Genomic DNA, 18,776 nt, shown 5'->3' on the forward strand with positions numbered 1-18,776 from the left:
GACTCAGAGCCCTGTTGATGTTCCACACAGCCTCTGGGACCCATTCGGCTGCCGCCTAGCAGTCTGTTGGAACAAGGGGCTTTCTCCAGAAGTTGCTGAGCTACAACTGTGACACTGCTCCAGGCTTCCTCTGGGCCACCTCGATAGCTGCTGTCTTGTGCACTAGGAGAATTTGGAGCAAAGAAGAACCACAGCTAGCAGCCGCCCCCCTCTGCCTCACCAAAGCGTGCCCATCATACACAGACAAGGGACACGGTGAGTCACAAAGGACTTTATTGATATGGATAATCATAAGTGAGACGATTTCTAGGATCCACGTGCCTTCCCTGGAGCTACTTGGCTTCGGGTTTTTTGTCTCCAGCCTCAAGCTTGAGACTCTCCGGGGGCTGGCGATATGCAGGGAAAGCCTCCCAGGGACTGTTCAGGTCGAACTTTCGGAACTCCTGGGCCAATTCCACCGGCTCAGCCACCACCCTTTTCACTTCATCATCGTAGCGTAGCTGTGGGGAAAGAACAGGCCTGAATACTCGGCTGTGCTGGCCACAGCCACCACGGAGCCCGCCCTCACAGGACCACCAGTCACTGACCCAGGCCTCTCACTCTGTCCCTGGCTCCAGAGCAGCCTCTTCCCAGGCAGCCAGTATGTTCACCAGGGTCATATCCTGGCCAGCTAATGCTAGAGGCTCCTAACCCATGCCCCAGTCACTTGGAGCTCCCTGTCCGGCAGAACTAACTCCTGACGACACGCTCACACACTGCCCCAGATTAGGGAGCAGCAGTGGCTGACCATAATGAGCAAACAAGTGGTGAGCAGGCAAGTGCAGACGTGTGGCGCGGACACGCTGCACTGTCAGGGTCCAAGGCACTGACGTCAACTTGCCACCATCTTTTTCATGACTGGAGGGTCAGCTGGCTAGGACAGGGACAACGGTCAGGTGCTGGGGTGAAGAGTCAAAGCAGTGACCGGGTGAGGGAACGGAACAGAAGGAAGCAGCTCTGCCTAGTTGCTGGTGAGAAATGGAGAGCATGCAGAGCCCAGGAACCAGTATCCGGGGGCTGACAGAGCAGGAGACATCGCCGCATTTCGGACAGTGTCCTGGCTAGAAAAGGCATGTGGGTACACAGGTACACAACAGACCATCTCCCAGCCAATGAAAACCCTGCAGCACCTGAAGGGCAACGTCTAAGGGCCCTGTGGTCACTCTCTAGGGCCTTCAATGAGCTGCCTCCCTGGGATCCGGGGCCAGGATCACATGACCCTCCACTTTCAGACCTTGGGCAAAGCCCCAAGTGTCCTCCAGCGGCCGTGACGACAATAACCATGGCTAACGACCAGGCTTGACAGACACGTCACATCGCTCACTACTGCTACAAACCTACTCCATTTGCTAGCTGAGGAAACATAATCCAGGAGAAACAGAGTAACTTGCCCCATAGATTTGAAGCCACCACATTCCCTGCCATGTTTGGGGGCCCCCAGGTTCCAGCCAGTCCCTCCCCAAGACTGCCATCCCATTTCCAAGACTCTTACCTCAACGTAGCCAGATAAGGGGAAGTCTTTCCGGAAAGGATGTCCCTCAAAGCCATAGTCTGTCAGGATCCTTCTCAGGTCAGGGTGGTTGGCAAAAAAGACTCCAAACATGTCCCAGATCTAGAAGAGAGAGAGGCCTCAGGCCCCCGTGGTCCCCGCCGCTCCATAAGGCGGTCCTGCCCGCCATGCCTGACACTCACCTCCCTCTCATACCAGTTGGCGGCCTTGTGCACAGAGACAATGGACTCAATGGGGGTCAGCTCATCTGTGTAGGTCTTCACCCGGATCCGTGAGTTAAAGCGCAGAGACAGCAGGTTGTAGACAATCTAGGGAGAACAGGGGGAGTTCTCAGGCTGAGGGGCTGGGGGGGGTGGAATCCCTGAGTGGGAGCATCGACAGTGAGGATACACCATCGGCTTGGGCTCTACTCTGCGAACAGCCCTTCTGTTCTGGCATTTAAAGCCTCAAGATGATCCGTTATTTATAATTATACCAAGTCCCCACTTTATGAACATCTGAGGACAACTGCTTGCCCTTAACGGAATGCACATTTGTCCTTACTTTGAACCAACAACCCCTCCTCACAACTAGCTCTTCATTACAATCACCCATGTTTGATGCATTTTCAGCTTTTAAATTATTGAACCCGCTGACTTACACCGACCCTACATATTGTTTCCAAGGCTATCAATCTTCACAGCCTCCTCTTTCTCCCATGGACCAGCTGGTGGGTTTGAAATGCTGACCTTGCAGTCAGCAGCCCAATGCCTGCCAGTTAGTGCCGCCAGGGCTCCTTTTCCTGGCCCTGAAGGCAGGCTGCACAAGGACCTTATGCACCTGTCCTGCATTACCTACACTTTCAACTGAAAGACACTCAGGAACAGAGCTCCTTCCTAACTTGAACCGCCTGCACTTTCAGAGCCTTGGGCCGCAACTGTAGGTGCTCCTGGAATGAGCTAAGGTCCTTGTCTGGGAAGCCATTGTGGTTCCCTCACCTCACCCTCACTGGCCTAATTCCTGGCTGGACTCCTGGGCATCCACTCTCTCAATTCTCCCCCGACTCTTCCAAGAAGTCTTGCAGACAGTAATAAGTGTCTCTCTGTGTTCTTCAAGTGTCCCTCTAACATTCCACGTATTGTGTGTCTTTTCCACTCACTAGAATAGGGGGAATTCTGGAGGCACATCTCAGATGTTATTTCTCCCTCGATCCCCAAGGTCTACATATAGAGCATGAGCAGTAAGTACTCACAGTTAAACACATCGAGAACTTACTGAAACTGAGGTGGCTTCTCAAAAATGTCCAGCTCACCTCAAAACGGTTTTGCCGGGTTGGGATGTCCACTGCTGTTAAGTCGGCCAAGGATGTGAACTGTGCGTTGGTATGATCCCTGAGGAAAGTCAGCACCTGGATGATGCCATCAGGGTGGATGCAGATCTCTAATTCATCGAAGCAGGACACCTACAGGTACCGGCAGGGTGAGCGGGGAAACAAAGACTCCAGCTACCTTCAGGTGGAATCACCTGGGTAAGCCCATGTTGGTGATGGTGGAACCCTGGCGGTTTCCTTGAAGCTGCAAGCCTGGGAAGATAGTTCTTTCTAGATCCCCACACAATTAAACCCCCTGCCACGGAGCTGATTTCCACCCAAAGTCCCCCGTGTGTTACCAAGGGCCGTACAATTTTCATAATGATCATCTATGAAAGCTGGTCACCAGGCCTTTCTTCCACAGCCCGGCTGGGCAGGATCAAAAACCAACCTTTGGATTAGTAGTGCTACCCTGGGGGCTTTTTCTTGATCCAGACCCAAACTGCAGCAGCCAGTAGTACCTGAACTTGCTGAACATACTTGGGCAGGATTTCAGCCACATACTCTCCGAAAGCTGCAAGTTGCTTGTTGGCCATGTCGTTCCGTGGTCTGACAGTGGCTGGAAGGAAACAGCACATTTAGCGAAGGAAATGGCACCAGACTCACTGTAGAACCTTGACAAGGGGCGAGGGGGTGAATGAAGCCTCAGCGAAAGATGGCAGCTCCAGTACCCAGTCCACTAAGAGTCCCTTTATTCCTGCGCCTGGGGCAGGCGTCCCTCCTGGGGAACCAGTCTGCTGGCTCTTCCTCACTGGGCTTGCAAGTGTGCTAAAACCCCCTACGTCCTGGCTCTCCTGCTCCTGGAGGGTAGGAATCAGAAATTCTAATACTTCCTCCTTACCGCTTGCCTCATAGTAAGTTCTCGAGGGAAGGACATCAAGCTGAAGAACCCTCACAGACGAGCTATAGTGGAAACCACTCCGGCTCTCTGTGAAGCCCAGGAAGGGGGAAAGGCCAGACTTCCAGTCTGATTGTGTTGACTGCAACCCTGTGTGTCTGCCCGTTCACTATAGCACTCGCTAATCCCAGGGTGCAGAGCGAAGGGGAAGCATTCTTTGGTTCTGGACCCCAGCACCAGCTCTGTGGGTGGTTCTAATGCTCTGGGCGAGTTCCTTCTCAGGACTGTATTTGCCTAACATGGGGCTCATAACATCATCTCTCTCAGAAAGTTACTGTGAGGATCTCCTAAGATCATGCACTGAAAACGCTCAGGAAGGCCCTGACACTGAGTAGGTGCTCAGGCTGAGCTATTTTTTAAATTTCCTTTTAATTTCTTTCAACAGTTTTTTTGGGGGCACAAACTCGACCTATCACACAATTCAGTAGCTCGATCGTTCATGTGGGCCCAACAAGGGCTCCCACGGGCACGCGGAGTGAGGATTCTGCCTGCGGGGTGAGGATCGCTGCAGTCAGGTCTCCAGGAGGATGCAGGGAAGGGCATCCCGTGGAAGGGCATCCCGTCCAAGGGCAATGGCCAACCTCGCACGAAAGGATCGCAGGGGTTGCCGCCTGCTGTCTGGAGAGGCGCGCTGCCCACACATACTCACGGCGCGTGTCGGCCTGGCCGCTCGCTGTCCTCACGGGCAGCGACAGTGTGGAGGGTCGCCGGGCCCCTGCACCGGAGAGAAAGGCACAGGCGCGGGGTGAGGCCCGAGGGACTCCCTCCCCCGGGCGCCCCGCTGCTCCTGCCCCCGGCTCCTTCCGACTCTCCCTCGCTCACCCCGGGCCAGCGCCGTGGCCCCCACGAGCCCTCGCCACCAGCCCCGCGCCGCCACCGCCGCCGCCATGTTCGCCGGACGCAGACCCGGCAGCCGGGCAAACAACCTGACCGGACACGGAGCCCCAAGGGCACGGACCGGAAGCGAGTGTGCGGCGGATCACCTTCCGGGCGGAGGCAGAAAGCCGGAAGCAGAGGTTCCGGTCTCCGGTATGAAAGGACGGAGCGCAGGTGAGAAAGCGAGGCGGGCAGGTGTGGAAAGGGTGAGGTAAGCGCAGCGTTAGCTGCTCCGGACGGCGTAGGCCGAAGAGCAGGCAAGGGCCTCGCCGAGCCGGCCGCCGGAGAGGAGGGGGGTCGCGGGAACGCGCCGCCGGCCGGCCGGCTCCCCTCCCCCCGCGGGCCCCCCCGGCCCAGCTTCCGACCGGGGCGCCGACCGCCCGGGAAAGCACGGTTTCCCCGGCGACCGCTGCCCAGGCAACTCCAGGCGGCGCGGGTCCCGCCGGGGGACGGCCGGCGGGCCCTGTCGCGGGTCGGACACGGAGCCGTGGGAAGTCCTGGGGCGAGCGAGGAAGCCGGCGGGTAGCAGCGCAGCAAAGAGAAAATGTGGCGCTGCCAGGTGTCGCCAGGCGAGCCCCTTAGTGAAGAACCTGGGTTCCCGTGAGATGTGGGGGTCCTTCCTGCCCGATTCTGCTGCTCACGTCATCGCTACTTCGCCGTCGCTAGTGACTGGGTCAGGGAGCGGGCAGGAGCGTAGGCCGCCTTGAGCTCCTTGCTTTTGTGTTTGTACCGACACCCCCAGCCGTTGGCTAGCCCCGTGGAGCGGATGCGCCGTGTTTTCTCGGGGCAACACCCAGAGCCGGCGCTTTTACCGGTCTCGTTGGGGGTGGATGCCACCGCACCACGAACGCAGTTTGGGTCGGGGGCAGGCAGCGACTTCCTTGGCACGTTAGGGTGCTAAGGCCAAGCGGGGCTCCCGCCGCCCCCCGCGGTTGGGAGAGTTGCATTCGCAGACCGCGGCCGTGAGTCCCCTGAGCGATTTACTGAGGGTGGCGTTGCTTTGCAGACAGCCGGCAGCGAGAGAGATCAACCGCCATGGAGTCCCCCGAGGAGCCCGGAGCGTCCATGGATGAGAACTACTTTGTGAACTACACTTTCAAAGACCGGTCGCACTCGGGCCGGGTGGCAAAGGGGATCATGAAACTGTGTCTGGAAGAGGAGCTCTTTGCCGACGTCACCATTTCCGTGGAAGGTCGAGAGTTTCAGCTGCACCGGCTGGTGCTCTCGGCCCAGAGCTGCTTCTTCCGGTCCATGTTCACCTCCAACCTGAAGGAGGCCCACAACCGGGTGATCGTGCTGCAGGATGTCAGCGAGTCTGTTTTCCAGCTCTTGATTGATTTCATCTACCATGGGACTGTGAAACTGCGAGCTGACGAGCTGCAGGAGATTTATGAGGTGTCAGACATGTATCAGTTGACGTCTCTCTTTGAGGAATGCTCTCGATTCTTGGCCCGCACCGTGCAGGTGGGAAACTGCCTGCAGGTGATGTGGCTGGCAGATCGGCACAGTGATTCTGAGCTCTATGCTGCTGCCAAGCACTATGCCAAGACCCACCTGGCCCAGCTGCAAGGCACAGAGGAGTTCCTCCACTTGTCCCACCATCTGCTCACCGATATCATCTCGGGTAAGTTTGGCAAGAGGGCACCTTAGACCCGCCGACTTGGGTATGGTCAGAGGCTGTGCCAGAGACTGACTGGCAAGCTCAGGCGTCCTGGTGCTCCTTTGCATCATGGTACCTGGTAGACCTGAGAGAGGTAGGCTGGAGAGGCAGTGTGTCTGCTGTCAGAGATGCCCTTTCCGAGGAAGCAGTCAGGCAAATCAGAGGTGACGTGGAACGGTTTGTACTTAGAATCTACTCTTAACTGTGTGTACATGTTCATATCTGTCTTGCACTCTGCAGGTACCTGCGGAACTAGTTTCTCAAGTAAATTGAATCAAGGTAGTAAAAGAACAAAGCTTAAAAAGAGGACCTGATGCAAAGGGCTTAAGTGGAGAGCAAATGCTTTGAAAATGATTATGGCAAAGAATGTACAGATGTGCTTTATACAATTGATGTATGTATATGTATGGATTGTGATCAGAGTTGTATGAGCCCCTAATAAAATGTTTTTTTAATGAAAAAAAAAAAAAAAAGAACAAAGCTTTTAGATTGATGAGCCAACTTTAGGTAAGACTCCTGACCCTGTACCTAAGGCCTAGCAGGGCTTTAGGTGTGAGTCTATAGTAGCAGATTGCTCCTGTGGAAAATAGAGAGAATATATATATACACACACACACACACAAGCCATTCATTTTGATGAAGCAAGAAAAAAGACTGCCTTAGGCATACTTAAAAATTTCCCATGTGAGTATATTTTATGTAACATTTAAAATAGGTATTATACAAATATGCCAAAAACCAGACTCCCTGCCATCTAGTCAATACCGAAGCGTAGCAGCCCTATAGGACAGGGTAGAACCCCTTGTAGGTTTCCAAGACTGTGACCCTTTATGGGAGTAGAAAGTTCCATCTTGTGGAGCAGGTGGTGGTTTTGAACTGTTGACCTTGTGGATTCCAGCCCAATGTGTCTATGTCTTACATAAGACACAGATATGCGAGAATTTGTACGAATGTGCTCTACACAATTGATATATGTATGGATTGTGATAAGAGTTGCATGAGCCCCCAATAAAATGATTAAAAATAAAATAATTTTAAAATCATTTTATTAGGGCTCATGCAACTCTTATACAATCCATACATCAATTGAGTAAAGCACCCTTATACATTCGTTGCCCTCATCATTCTCAAAATTCGCCTTCTGCTTGGGTTCTTGGAATCAACTCATTTTCCTTTTTTCCCTACCCCTCCATCCTCGTTCCCCCCTCCCTCATGAACCCTTAATAATTTATAAATTATTAAAAGACAAAGCACATATACCTTTCTAAGTAAACGACAAGCGGGGTAAACTTGTAACTGTGTGTTCCCTTTGCATTGTCACTGACTGACTACCTTTCCTTTGGTGCCCACAGATGGAGTTCCCTGTTCCCAGAACCCAACAGAGGCCATAGAAACCTGGGTCAACTTTAACAAAGAAGAAAGAGAGGCTTTTGCCGAGTCTCTCAGGACTAACTTGAAGGTAAGGCCGGTTCTGTAAGATCTGAGACCCTGTGAGCATGCACTTGGCCAGCAGTATAAGTCACATCTTCCTTAAAGGTAATTGGAGCTGGAGAAGAGACTTCAGAGTCCAGAAGCCACTAGCCAGAGCTCCTTGAAGAAACTCTTTTCATTGGATGGTTTTCTTCCACATACGAAGCAGAGCTTCAAAGCCATTCATTCCCGTTAGATCCTTGCAGAGAACCTGCCTCTCCACCTGATGGGCTGAATCAGAATGGACATTAACCCCAGGATCCTTAATGTCCCCCAGCTGTGCAGGTGATCTTATAAGAATCACCTGGAGACTTCGTTAGCCTATGGATTCTGAGTCATTCTGTCTGAGGTGGAAAGGTAGATTCTCAACCCGGGGTCGGACAGAACGAACCATTCAAGGTCCTCCTCTGAAGCACCCACTCAGATGAGACCTGCATGTTTGAGTGCAGGGGCCTCAGTCCCCAAGTAGCCTGCCGAGGTGGCTGAAGGAGGAATGTGGACCCCATGATTAGAGGAGAGGAGGTTAGAGCAAGATCATCGCGTGTGGTCTGGGCCCTTAAGGATATGCACCCAGCTGAACCCTGGCCTGGCTCTGAGAGATGCCATTTGTAATTTTGCCAACAGGAAACGGAGGAGAATGTGCATATTTACCTGATCGGGAAAGAGTCATGTCGCACCCACTCGTTGGCTGTGTCTTTGCACTGCGCAGAAGACGACTCCATCAGTATAAGTGGCCAAAACAGCTTGTGTCACCAGATCACAGCAGCCTGCAAGCACGGTGAAGACCTGTATGTGGTGGGTGGGTCCATCCCGCGGCGCATGTGGAAGTGCAATAACGACACTGTGGACTGGGAGTGGTGCGCACCTTTGCCCCGAGACCGGCTGCAGCACACCCTTGTGTCAGTGCCCGGGAAAGATGCCATATACTCCCTGGGTGGCAAGACGCTGCAGGACACCCTTTCCAACGCAGTTATCTACTACCGGGTAGGTGACAATGTGTGGACGGAGACCACGCAGCTGGAGGTGGCTGTGTCAGGGGCAGCTGGCGCCAACCTCAACGGGGTCATCTACTTACTAGGCGGGGAAGAGAATGACCTGGATTTCTTCACCAAACCATCCCGGCTCATCCAGTGCTTTGACACAGAGACCGACAGGTGCCACGTCAAGCCTTACTCACTGCCCTGTGCCGGTCGCATGCATGCGGCTGTGCACAAGGATCTGGTGTTCATCGTGGCCGAGGGGGACTCACTGGTGTGTTACAATCCCCTGCTTGACAGCTTCACCAGGCTCTGCCTTCCTGAGGCCTGGAGCTCGGCCCCATCCCTCTGGAAGATCGCCAGCTGCAACGGGAGCATCTATGTGTTCCGGGACCGGTACAAAAAGGGGGACACCAACACCTATAAGCTCGACCCTGCGACTTCAGCTATCACTGTTACTAGTGGCATTAAGGTGCTGCTTACCAATTTGCAGTTTGTGTTGGCCTAAGGCTGTGGAGGAGGGGAGAGCACCTGACTCCTGTGCCCTCCCCCATTCAGTTCTGTACCCCTCCAAATTCTCAAGCCCTTGTGTCCCCGTGGGCCCCCCTACCCCAATTCAGAATATGGTGTTGATTAGGATGGCAGAGCCTCAGCCCTTCCCTGAACCCATCATGGTTGTTACCTGAGGCCCTCTCAATCGCTGCTCTCAGCTGGCTGCCTGAACTGTGTGTGCCTCGCCCCCAGTGCCCCCAGGTGGCTGCTCTCTCTTAGTAACCTGTCTCACTAGCCTGAGAGCAGGCTGGCTCTCAGACCTTAGACACAAACAGCACCCGCCACCACCCCCACCTGATCAGTGTTAAATAGAAGCACCTTGTGATCCCAAGACACAAAAAGATGCCCAGTCCTACTTTTGTCTGCAAAGTGGCCAGTAAGTTGGGGCAGTCTTTTTTAAATCTCTTCTTTCCTACAAAGAATTAGCTGGTAGAGTTTCCCTGCAGGCTTTATGTGGGAGAGTGGATGAGGCTGAAAGTACGTGTCATCCCCTAAGGATGTTCCTTCCTTCCAGTGTTTTCTTACCAGCCTGGCAAGAGGGACATACTTCCTGTTTCTGTAGGAAGGGCATAAGCCAGAAAGAAGGAGAAAGGACTCCTGCCAATTGGTAGAAACTTTTTTTTTCCAAACTCTACTCTTTAAAGGCTCTAAGCTGAGTCAAGAGCCAGTTACTGTTGATACAAATAAAATTTTGGAAGGCATGTGCGTGTATGTGTGTTGGAATCCTGGAGGGGTGACTTCCTAGAGGGGACTAATTACACACCCACACATTTCTAAGTCAGCAAGACTGATTTTATCCCAGCTCTCCTCTCCACATAAAAATCACCGCTCCAGAATGGAGGGGAAGCCCCCGCCAAACCCCACCACACCGCGGGGCCAGAGGAGTCAGCCTGGACAGCGGCCGAGCCAGAGCTGAACGCTTCTCTTTTCCTGGTGTCCAGTGTCTTTGCCTTACGGTGCCCAGTATCACTGGGCACACTCAGTTTTTAGTTGAAATTAATACTATGACCCCATCACAAAAATAAGACACACCCATCTCTGGCCCAAGTTTCTCATCCCAGGAATTGAAGCCACACTAAATCTGCTAGCCATGAAACCGTTATTTCAGGAAAATGCAATGACGACAAGGCAAAACTATCCATTACTAGCACGCTTCTGGTATGGCGAGTCTGGGCTTAGGCCCCGTTGGTCCTGATAAACTCTTACTCCGTAGCAAGCAGGATGGTCTTAGCGCTTTCTCATCTCCGAACTTCATGGTGTCTCCTGGGCTGCTTTTCCAGTCACCCTGTGAAACTCCCTGAGCACTTGCAGCTGGCCAGGTCTGACGTGGATGTGTGACCGGATGTTGCTGATGAAGTGGATTGCTTCTTCCGGACTCCAGTTGTGCACCTGAAGTGTACGGTTTGGAAAGCAGAAAGGAGGTGTACAGGCGCCCTTCGTCCATGAGCTGCCCCATGTGCTGTGCGGGTTACAGGGCTCCCAGAATTACACCTTGGACAGCATGCCTCACGATTTAGAAACAATCCCACCACCACCTCAGGCAACCACTTTCCATCCATCACACTGCAAGGGGCTGGATGAACAAGTCCACCTTTCTACCCCTCTCTCTCTGCCAAACCCTAGGGAAAGAAGGTTGGACACATGAGCTGAGATCCTGAGTTCAAGACACCTAGGCCTACTCCGTTTCCAATGTGGGCTGGACAGTTGGTGGTAGATTTCTAGGAAAGAATGTACAGCAGGTATTTCGATGCAACTCATCACCGGGACTTAAAAATAATAATCAGGAGGGCCATCCTTGTGTCCCAAAGATAGAGACTGGCTTAGAACGCAACAAGGCCCCAAAATCGCAGGTGCCTCGCCTGCTGGTTCAATTCTCATTTGGCCCAGCATATCTTGCGGCTCCAGCACACCCGCAGTCCTACTGACCAATCAGTGCCTTTGTGGTGGACGCACCGCATACTTGCCCGTCCACAGAACAAACACGGCCAGGCCCATCTCTACTTTGAACACACACGGCCTGGGAAAGGCTCTGTAGGGGCCATGCTGATAACGGACAAAGGCAGCGGGTTGTGGACTAGAGGGCCACACTTCTGCCTGAGATTTGGAAAAGCCTACCATCTGCTAGTAAAAACAAGATGGGCAGAATTCCGTTTGGAAGCATGGTTGTGGCAATGAGGGTCTGTGCATGGTAACCCTCAAACACTTGGAGAAGTCTGCATACCCTATGCTACAGGCCCATTAGTCATCTATGGTACTAGATTGCTTGACCCCCTATTTATAACAAGGGCTAGAAGTGACCAGGACCGTGCGTTATTGACAGTACTAGACTTCTTGACCCTATTCATGAGGAGGACTTCTAGCTTTCAGCTGGCAGTGGACAACTCCGTGTTTGAGCACCCGCTGGAAGCCAGGGCATGACGTACTTACTCATGCCGGCTGCAAGACACAGTGTAAGGGAACCGCATGAGACGGGCAAAGCCACTTTCAATGTCTGTCCAAGGCCGAAAGCACTGGCAGGTGGCGAAGCCTGGGGCCTGCCAGGCTTCAAAGCTCAGGTACTTTCTATGATCCCACATCACCACCCCATAGCCTGCATCTGGGGGCGGGGCTCCTTCCGGAGAGGCCCACTGGCAGGACTGGGCTAAGGAAAGTAGTGGAATGAGGCCTTTGACTGAGGCCAGCCCACAAAGGCCATGCCTACCTGAACTAAATACGCTGCTACCATGGTGGCACTTCTGGACCGCCCTGCCTTGCAGTGCACGTAGACACACTGGCCCAGTGACTGGTACTTGAGGACGAACTGCACTCCTCTCTGCAGGTTCGCCAAGGTTGGCACACCGGTCATGTCCACGGTACTGAGCCGAAGCTGCTCAACTCCAACTTGCTTCCACTCCTGGCCAGGTCCGCCGGCATGGAAGAGAGAATGAGGGAGGCCTGATGACGTGGGTTTAAGATGATGTGCCCAGAGAGGCAGTGAAGCGTGTGTGTGTGTGTGTGTGTGTGTGTTTGTGTGTTTCAAGGTTTACTACAGTCTGAACACATGGTTTTCCCAAAAATGCCCTCCAGAAAGGCCTTGACAATGGCTGACCTGTACCCCTGTTGGCCTTTCATCCAGCAGCAGCTGTGCCGCCGAGTTTGAAATAGGGTGCAAGATTGCCAGTGTTCTCCCGAAAGTCTCCTCTGGGCATTAGCATCGTCAGCTCAATCTTAGCTGTATGAAATTCAGGGGCAAAATTGGTGCCACGAGATGTGTTTGCATCTAGTACCTGTGGAGGGTACCTGTGGAGGGATCCAGCCACAGGCTCGGAGTACTAGATTTTCCTGGGCTTATTTTACTCCCCTTTAATCATTGTTCTTGAGATTTTAAAAAATCAACAAAAAAAACCCAACTCTGCCATCATGTCGATACCGACTCATCTTGACCTTCTAGGGCAGGATAGAACTGCCTCTGTGGGCTTCTGAGAAGTCTTTACAGGAACAGAAGCCCCATCTTTCCCCTCACAGTGCCTGGTGGGTTTGAACTACTAACCTTGTGGTTAGCAGCCCAACTTGTACCCTAAGGGCTCTCCTTTTGTAAGGAGATAGATGGAAAAAAAAAAAAAAAAAGAATCACGGGCAGATGTGAAAGGAAGCTAACAGAACGGGCATCCTTATTTCTCTTCAAAGCTTAGTAGACCCTCCAGCGAAGAACACAGAGGTGATTTCTTTGCCTCAGAGTGAAAGCCCATATTTAAAACTCCATATAAAGTTGGTGAAAAACCGCCGAGTTTTATGGCAGGCGGCCCACACACCAGTTGAATGAGGAACACCCAAGCCTGGGCCCCCATCCCTGAGTCTCTCGAGCAGAATCCCTAGGGCTTCTGCCTGGGGTTTTGCATTTGATCAAGACGACAAGAAAAGTTGGGGACACACTAAAATTCACAAATTGCCCAAAAGATATCTTTCAGGGCTAGCTGGATGACAAGAGCTGCATCTTACCCATGTGAGAGTCCCACATCTAAACGGCAGGCATCTCAGTGGATTACCAGCAGCTTTTGACTTCCCTATTCCAAAAGGAGGACTGGTCGCCTAGTGCGTTACCAAGCTTTCTGCGCCTTAGCCATGTAGAGCCTCAGAATCCCAGAGGAAGCTTTACTGCCCAACAGGGTCATCAAGAATCGAAATCGATTTGTTGGCAGTGAGTTTGGTGTGGTTCCAGAGTTAACCCACACTAATGAATTAGTTACCATTTTGGCTAAGAACTCCTGAGGCCTGTGGCAAAGTACGTACGCTGAGAATTCCAGTGAGCTGTTTATCTGTTCCTTTAAAATGTATGCCATGCCAAGGACCAGAGATCAGGATCCTGATCAAGAAGAGAATAAACGGGACAGAATTCCGGATTCTCATGGAAACCAGATTGAGTTCGTTGTGACCAGGTGAACCCCTAAGTCTATTGCCTAGAAACAATTTTTAAACCTTGAATCTAAACGATCCCATGAAGTCCTTTTAAAACTATGGTTTAGCTCAGTTAAGACCGCTAGCTTTAAGTGGTGAAGAAACCAGATGGTGCCTGCCTATCAGAGTCTGCGTCTTAAAGGCTTGTCTTCAAGCAAGTGCTATCTAAATGAGGCATCCAAGTCCACGTGGAAGAAGGCCACCAGCCTGTGTGACCCAAGTATTGTAAGTAATAAAATCCAAATCTGATGGAGGGAATGGTATGAGGGCGTAACTGTGCACACCTGACTTGCAGAAGGCTGGGGATGACAGTGGACGCTCCAAACCCATGTGAACAGCCTCATTACCAGACAGCATTCTATAGTTGATTATGGCAGGCACAGTTAGGCTACAATGTAATAGCATCATTTGACGCCCCCCCCCCTTAGGGGCAGATTTTAAAGTTGTTTCAGTTTCATAGTCTCTGCTTTCTTTTTGAAGTTTTTCCCAATCATTGATATTTTCTTCTTGTTTGTGTTTTGTATGATGTTCTGTATGTGAAATCCAGGATAGGCAGACCTATCGAGGCAGTAACTGGATTGATCATTGCCTAGGGGCATGGCAGGGGGGGATACGGGGAGGTCACAACAAGGAGTATGAAAAGAAAATGTGAGACTGACCGTGGTAATGATTGCACAAACTCTCAGTATGAACTGAATGATTATATTGTATGATATGAGACGTTTAAACCCATAAAACTATTCGTTAGGAAAAAAAGAATGCTTGCCTTGAACGCTACGTTCTTTCAGAGAGTTAGCTACCTGAGATCAACGTGACACCATAGGACCAAAATAGTGACTAACAACATATGCAATCTGAAATCTCTGTTACTGGATTGCACATATCCAAACTCTTGCAGCAGTGCCTATGTTTTACGGCACATACTTTCACCCCCACAAAATTAATGAATTTGAATGGATGTCATGCCTTATATATATTAAATGAGTCAACTATTTTTTTTTTTTAGGCGAGTCAACTATCTTTAAGGTTTCAAAAGGATGAAAAGAACAGCCTCTGGGCAGGCTAGCAGTAGGTGAGCACACAAGATCACTCTTCTATGCTAATGTGTATGGGTGTCAAGCATGACCAAGACAGACAGACAGACAGGACAACAGCTTTTCATAATTACCCTCGGAAGGCTCCACAAGCACTAGCATTTGATGGGAATGATGTTTCCAGGCAGGACTTGGCAATACATTCTAGTTGGACCCCAAGTTCAGAAGCGCTTGTTAAAATGTAAATTCTGATTCAGTATATCTGGGATGAAAATGCAAATTGTCAACAGGGGCTCAACTCAGAAAGAACCGGTTGGAGGCCCTGGTTTCAGAGCTGAATTTGTGGAGATGGGACTCTGATCTTCAAGGACGGTGAATTACGGCTCTTCCAGCCACATCAAAAAACTAGGTAAGACCATGAAAGCTGATGGGACTCTAATGTGGGGATTGGCAGGATTTGCCATTTGAAACGAGCCATCTCAGAAGCAGGAATCAAGGATCTCGTGGTCCATAAAAAAAGACCAAGAGCAAAGCCAATTACTTGGACCTCCAGTCGTGCAATTATCCTCCTTAACCGAGGAGCCAGAAGTCTCGGAACCAGAAATGCGGAGAAGCAGCAGCAAAGGCAGTGGCACCAAGAATCAAAGGCAGGAAACAGCCTAGCGGCAGCCCACCCAACAAATAAAGCCAATGTTTTTGGCTCGAAGGCTCACTGGCAGAGGAGGTGGCTTCTAAGCAGTTAATCTAGAACACTAGGCCCAGGCCTTTGAGGCTTGTGGCAGAGGAGTAGGCCCTTTGGGCATTTATCCAGTTCTAGAAGAGCTACATAACACTGGCTTGAGCAGGATAGAGGCAAACTGGATGGTGTAGCTGAGAAGTGGAGGAACAGAGAGGTGTGACTGCGGTACAGCTGAGGAAAGGTACTCTCCTGACTGGAAGAACCTGAGTATTTCTGATCTTGAATTGTAACCTGTTATCTTTCCTAGTAAACCCCCTATTTGTGAATGTTGTCCGTGAGTACCATGTTGTCATTGCAGTGAATTAACCAAATCCAGCATAATGAGGCCTTGCCTTGGGAGGGCAGTTGGTGGCAGGCAAAGGAGGAAAAAGTGGTGGCATTGACCAATGGCTGAGGTTAATGATGATTCTCTTTCTCCCTTGTAAAGTTAGAGGTCAGATACCACTTCCATACTATTCTCCCCCGCCCCCTATACTATTCTTCCAGATCTTATGGTAGTTACATAATCTGTGGTCAATTTGAGAGGATTAAGAGTGAAGGGGTGGAGTTTAGCCTGTCAATCAGATCAGGTAGCAGCTTGATGACCTCATTTGGAGTTGCTAAGGAGATCAATAGCTCGCTAGAGGTGGCATCCATGCTCACTCCCTGTGAAACATCTCCGTTGACAAGACACATGGAACTAAGCTAGAGCTCTGGAGCCGGAGGAGCCACATGGAGACCCACGACGGTGCTGAGATGCCTCTAACCCCCACTGGATCCACAAGACTTCCCACCCACTTGGCTGTGATCTTCCTGCATTCGGCGTCATTGCATGTGTTTCATGAGTCTGAAGAGAACTGTACAGATGGGTATCAGACATATGGGCTAATGTTGGACTTACGGACTTGATCTGGACTGGGCTGGGATGTTTTCTCAATATTCAATTGCTCTTGTACAGAAAGCTCTTTCTTCTATACAAGAGTCTAAATTTGTTTCTCTAGTCAACCAAGACAATACAGATCTCTAAACCATGAATAAACATTTACCCAGCCCCCAGTTAACCAAACCCTATCGTCTTTTCAGCTAAATGAACCGTATATAGTTTTTCAAAGGTAGTTTTATGCGAAATCTATTGTGTGTGGGGGGAGCATTTATTTTTCTTCTTCGAGTCACTAAGGCCCTTCATTTTGAATGTCTAATACAATGCCTGATCCACACTTCACTCAGAAAGTATTATCATTAAATGAATGAAATCAAGTCACAGAAGAGTTGCCTCTGATTTATATTACTGAAATTAAGACTACATTACAGCACAAAGGCGCAGCCAGAGTTTGTCAGTTTTATTCTTTTTACTAGCCACATTAAAAACGAAAAAAATGTCATTGTGATGAAATTTCTGGGCGAAAGTTTACAGAGCAAATTGGCTTTTCAACTTTAAAATGCTATTGTGAACTGAATTGTCTACCCAAGGTACCTATTGAAGTCCTAGCCCTTGTATTTTGGGGGGCGCGGATGTGGGTGGGGAACTCACAGGCATCAAGTCAATTCTCACTCATGGGGCTCCCACAGGGCAAGGTAGACCTGTCCCCAAGGTTTCTGAGAGTAACTCTCTCCAGAAGTAGAAAGCCTCATCTTTCTCTGGAGGAGGAGCTGATGGTTTCGAACAGCTGACCTGGTTGTGAGCAGCCCCAACCTGTAGCCACTATGCCACCAGAGTTTCCTGTACCTGTGAATATGACATTATTTGGGAAGCTTCACCCAAGTGAGGAAGCCAACACAGAGTGGGCCCTAGACCTAATCCGTCCTGAAGGTGCTTTATTCAAGCAAGCGGGCTGGACAGTGGTACACGCAGAGCGACACACAGACACACACACACACAGACACACACACACACACACACACACACACACACACTGCAGGCCCCATGTGAGGTCCTACAAGAGGCCAGGCACACAAGGGGCGACACACAGACACACACACACAGACACACACACACACACACACACACACACACACACACACACACACACTCTCTCTCTCTCTCTCTCTGCAGGCCCCATGTGAGGTCCTACAAGAGGCCAGGCACACAAGGGGCTACCTCCAAAGGAAGGACCCTACAGCCCCTGCTCTCATTTGGACTTCTAGTCTCCCAACGGCTGCCCCAGTGCCCATTCCCTCGGGCACCCACTTGTCGTGGCTTTGTTACAGCAGCACCAGGAAAGGAAGGAAATGCCTGTCGTGGTCAGTTTCTGTCTACCTCCAGCCCAGACTTGGAGCGCCCGCCCTTCCTCCAGAGCCGCCGAGCCGCCGGGAACACGTGTTCACAGGGCAGGGTGACCTGCCGCGCCGGTCGCAGTGGCCCAGCTGTCCCGGCCCGCAGTGGGGGGTCTGCCCGCCCCCCCTCCGCGGCGCACCCCCTCCCGGGCCCTCACCTTGGAGGAGTTGCACAGGAACCGCGTCTCGTACTCCTCGTTCATGGTGATCACCCCGCGCACGTTCTCGCCGTGAACCAGCTGCCGAGCAAAGAGGGGCTCAGAAACGGCCCGCCGCGCCCGCCCCGCGCCCAGCCCGCCGGCCGGCTCACCCGCCCGGTCATGTTGCGCAGCGGCAGCGCGCCCAGCAGCACGGTGGAGTCGATGCGGTGGTACCAGTCGCGGTGGACCCGGCCCGGCATCTTCCCGCGGAACACGGTGTAGAGCAGCGTCGGGTAGAAGAGCACCCGCGCCAGGCCGGCCTCCAGCAGCGCCGTGGCCGCCATCCCGCCCCGCGGGGCCTGCAGCCGCTGCGAACCTTCCGGCGTGGGCGGCCGCGCGGAGAGCCGGAAGGACGAGGAGGACGAGGGCGACGAGGCGTCCCAGGTGTCCGAGGCCTGCGCCGAGAGCCTCTCGCACGGCGGCGGCCGGGGGCGGGCGACGGGACACTCGGCGGGAGGCCCCGGGGCCCCGGGGGCAGGCACCATGGCTCGGGGGCGGGGCCTCCGGCCTCGGGGCGGGGCCTCCGGCCTCGGGGCGGGGCCAGGGACTGGGGGCAGGGTCTCGGGGCGGGGCCGCCGGTCTCGGGGCGGGGCCAGGGGCTGGGGCGCGGACTGAGACCTTAACCTGTGGCACGCCCCACGCCCCGCCCACTGAGGGAGGGGGCTGTGACCCCCAGGGAAGGGCGTGTGACCCCTGCATAAGGAACTGTGGCCCCAGCGGAAGGAGGGACTGGGACACTTTCCATATCCACCCGCACCAGAGGGAGGGAGCTGCCGCCCCACCAAA

General features: G+C 52.4%; 3 protein-coding genes across 5 annotated transcripts; 1 reads left to right on the forward strand and 2 right to left on the reverse strand.

Annotated features, from left to right (window-relative positions):
- Positions 1 to 251: 251 nt before the first annotated feature.
- Positions 252 to 5,392, reverse strand: NDUFS3 (NADH:ubiquinone oxidoreductase core subunit S3). Of its 2 annotated transcripts, none has more exons than XM_075545722.1 (7): positions 5,262 to 5,392; positions 4,445 to 4,510; positions 3,359 to 3,456; positions 2,841 to 2,990; positions 1,732 to 1,857; positions 1,532 to 1,651; positions 252 to 500 (listed from the first exon to the last, which is right to left on the reverse strand). In XM_075545722.1, exons 3-7 carry the CDS (start codon positions 3,431 to 3,433, stop codon positions 333 to 335), a joined length of 639 nt encoding a protein of 212 aa, XP_075401837.1. In that variant the 5' UTR covers positions 3,434 to 3,456; positions 4,445 to 4,510; positions 5,262 to 5,392; the 3' UTR covers positions 252 to 332. The 2 variants fall into 2 exon arrangements, with proteins under 2 accessions (XP_075401837.1, XP_075401836.1); XM_075545721.1 differs by lacking the exon at positions 5,262 to 5,392 and adding an exon at positions 4,618 to 4,764.
- Positions 4,696 to 10,031, forward strand: KBTBD4 (kelch repeat and BTB domain containing 4). 2 transcript variants are annotated; one of them, XM_075545719.1, is made up of 4 exons: positions 4,696 to 4,845; positions 5,678 to 6,295; positions 7,684 to 7,790; positions 8,426 to 10,031. In XM_075545719.1, the coding sequence occupies exons 1-4, from the start codon at positions 4,827 to 4,829 to the stop codon at positions 9,284 to 9,286; spliced, it is 1,605 nt and encodes a 534-aa protein (XP_075401834.1). In that variant the 5' UTR covers positions 4,696 to 4,826; the 3' UTR covers positions 9,287 to 10,031. The 2 variants fall into 2 exon arrangements, with proteins under 2 accessions (XP_075401834.1, XP_075401835.1); XM_075545720.1 differs by having other exon boundaries at positions 4,820 to 4,882.
- PTPMT1 (protein tyrosine phosphatase mitochondrial 1) lies at positions 6,977 to 18,484 on the reverse strand. The gene is made up of 4 exons (XM_075545723.1): positions 18,101 to 18,484; positions 17,949 to 18,029; positions 12,032 to 12,223; positions 6,977 to 10,719 (listed from the first exon to the last, which is right to left on the reverse strand). The coding sequence occupies exons 1-4, from the start codon at positions 18,473 to 18,475 to the stop codon at positions 10,582 to 10,584; spliced, it is 786 nt and encodes a 261-aa protein (XP_075401838.1). The 5' UTR covers positions 18,476 to 18,484; the 3' UTR covers positions 6,977 to 10,581.
- Positions 18,485 to 18,776: the final 292 nt, after the last annotated feature.

This window comes from Tenrec ecaudatus, chromosome 4, assembly GCF_050624435.1.
Source record: "Tenrec ecaudatus isolate mTenEca1 chromosome 4, mTenEca1.hap1, whole genome shotgun sequence".
In the NCBI taxonomy this organism is placed as follows: Eukaryota; Metazoa; Chordata; class Mammalia; order Afrosoricida; family Tenrecidae; genus Tenrec; species Tenrec ecaudatus.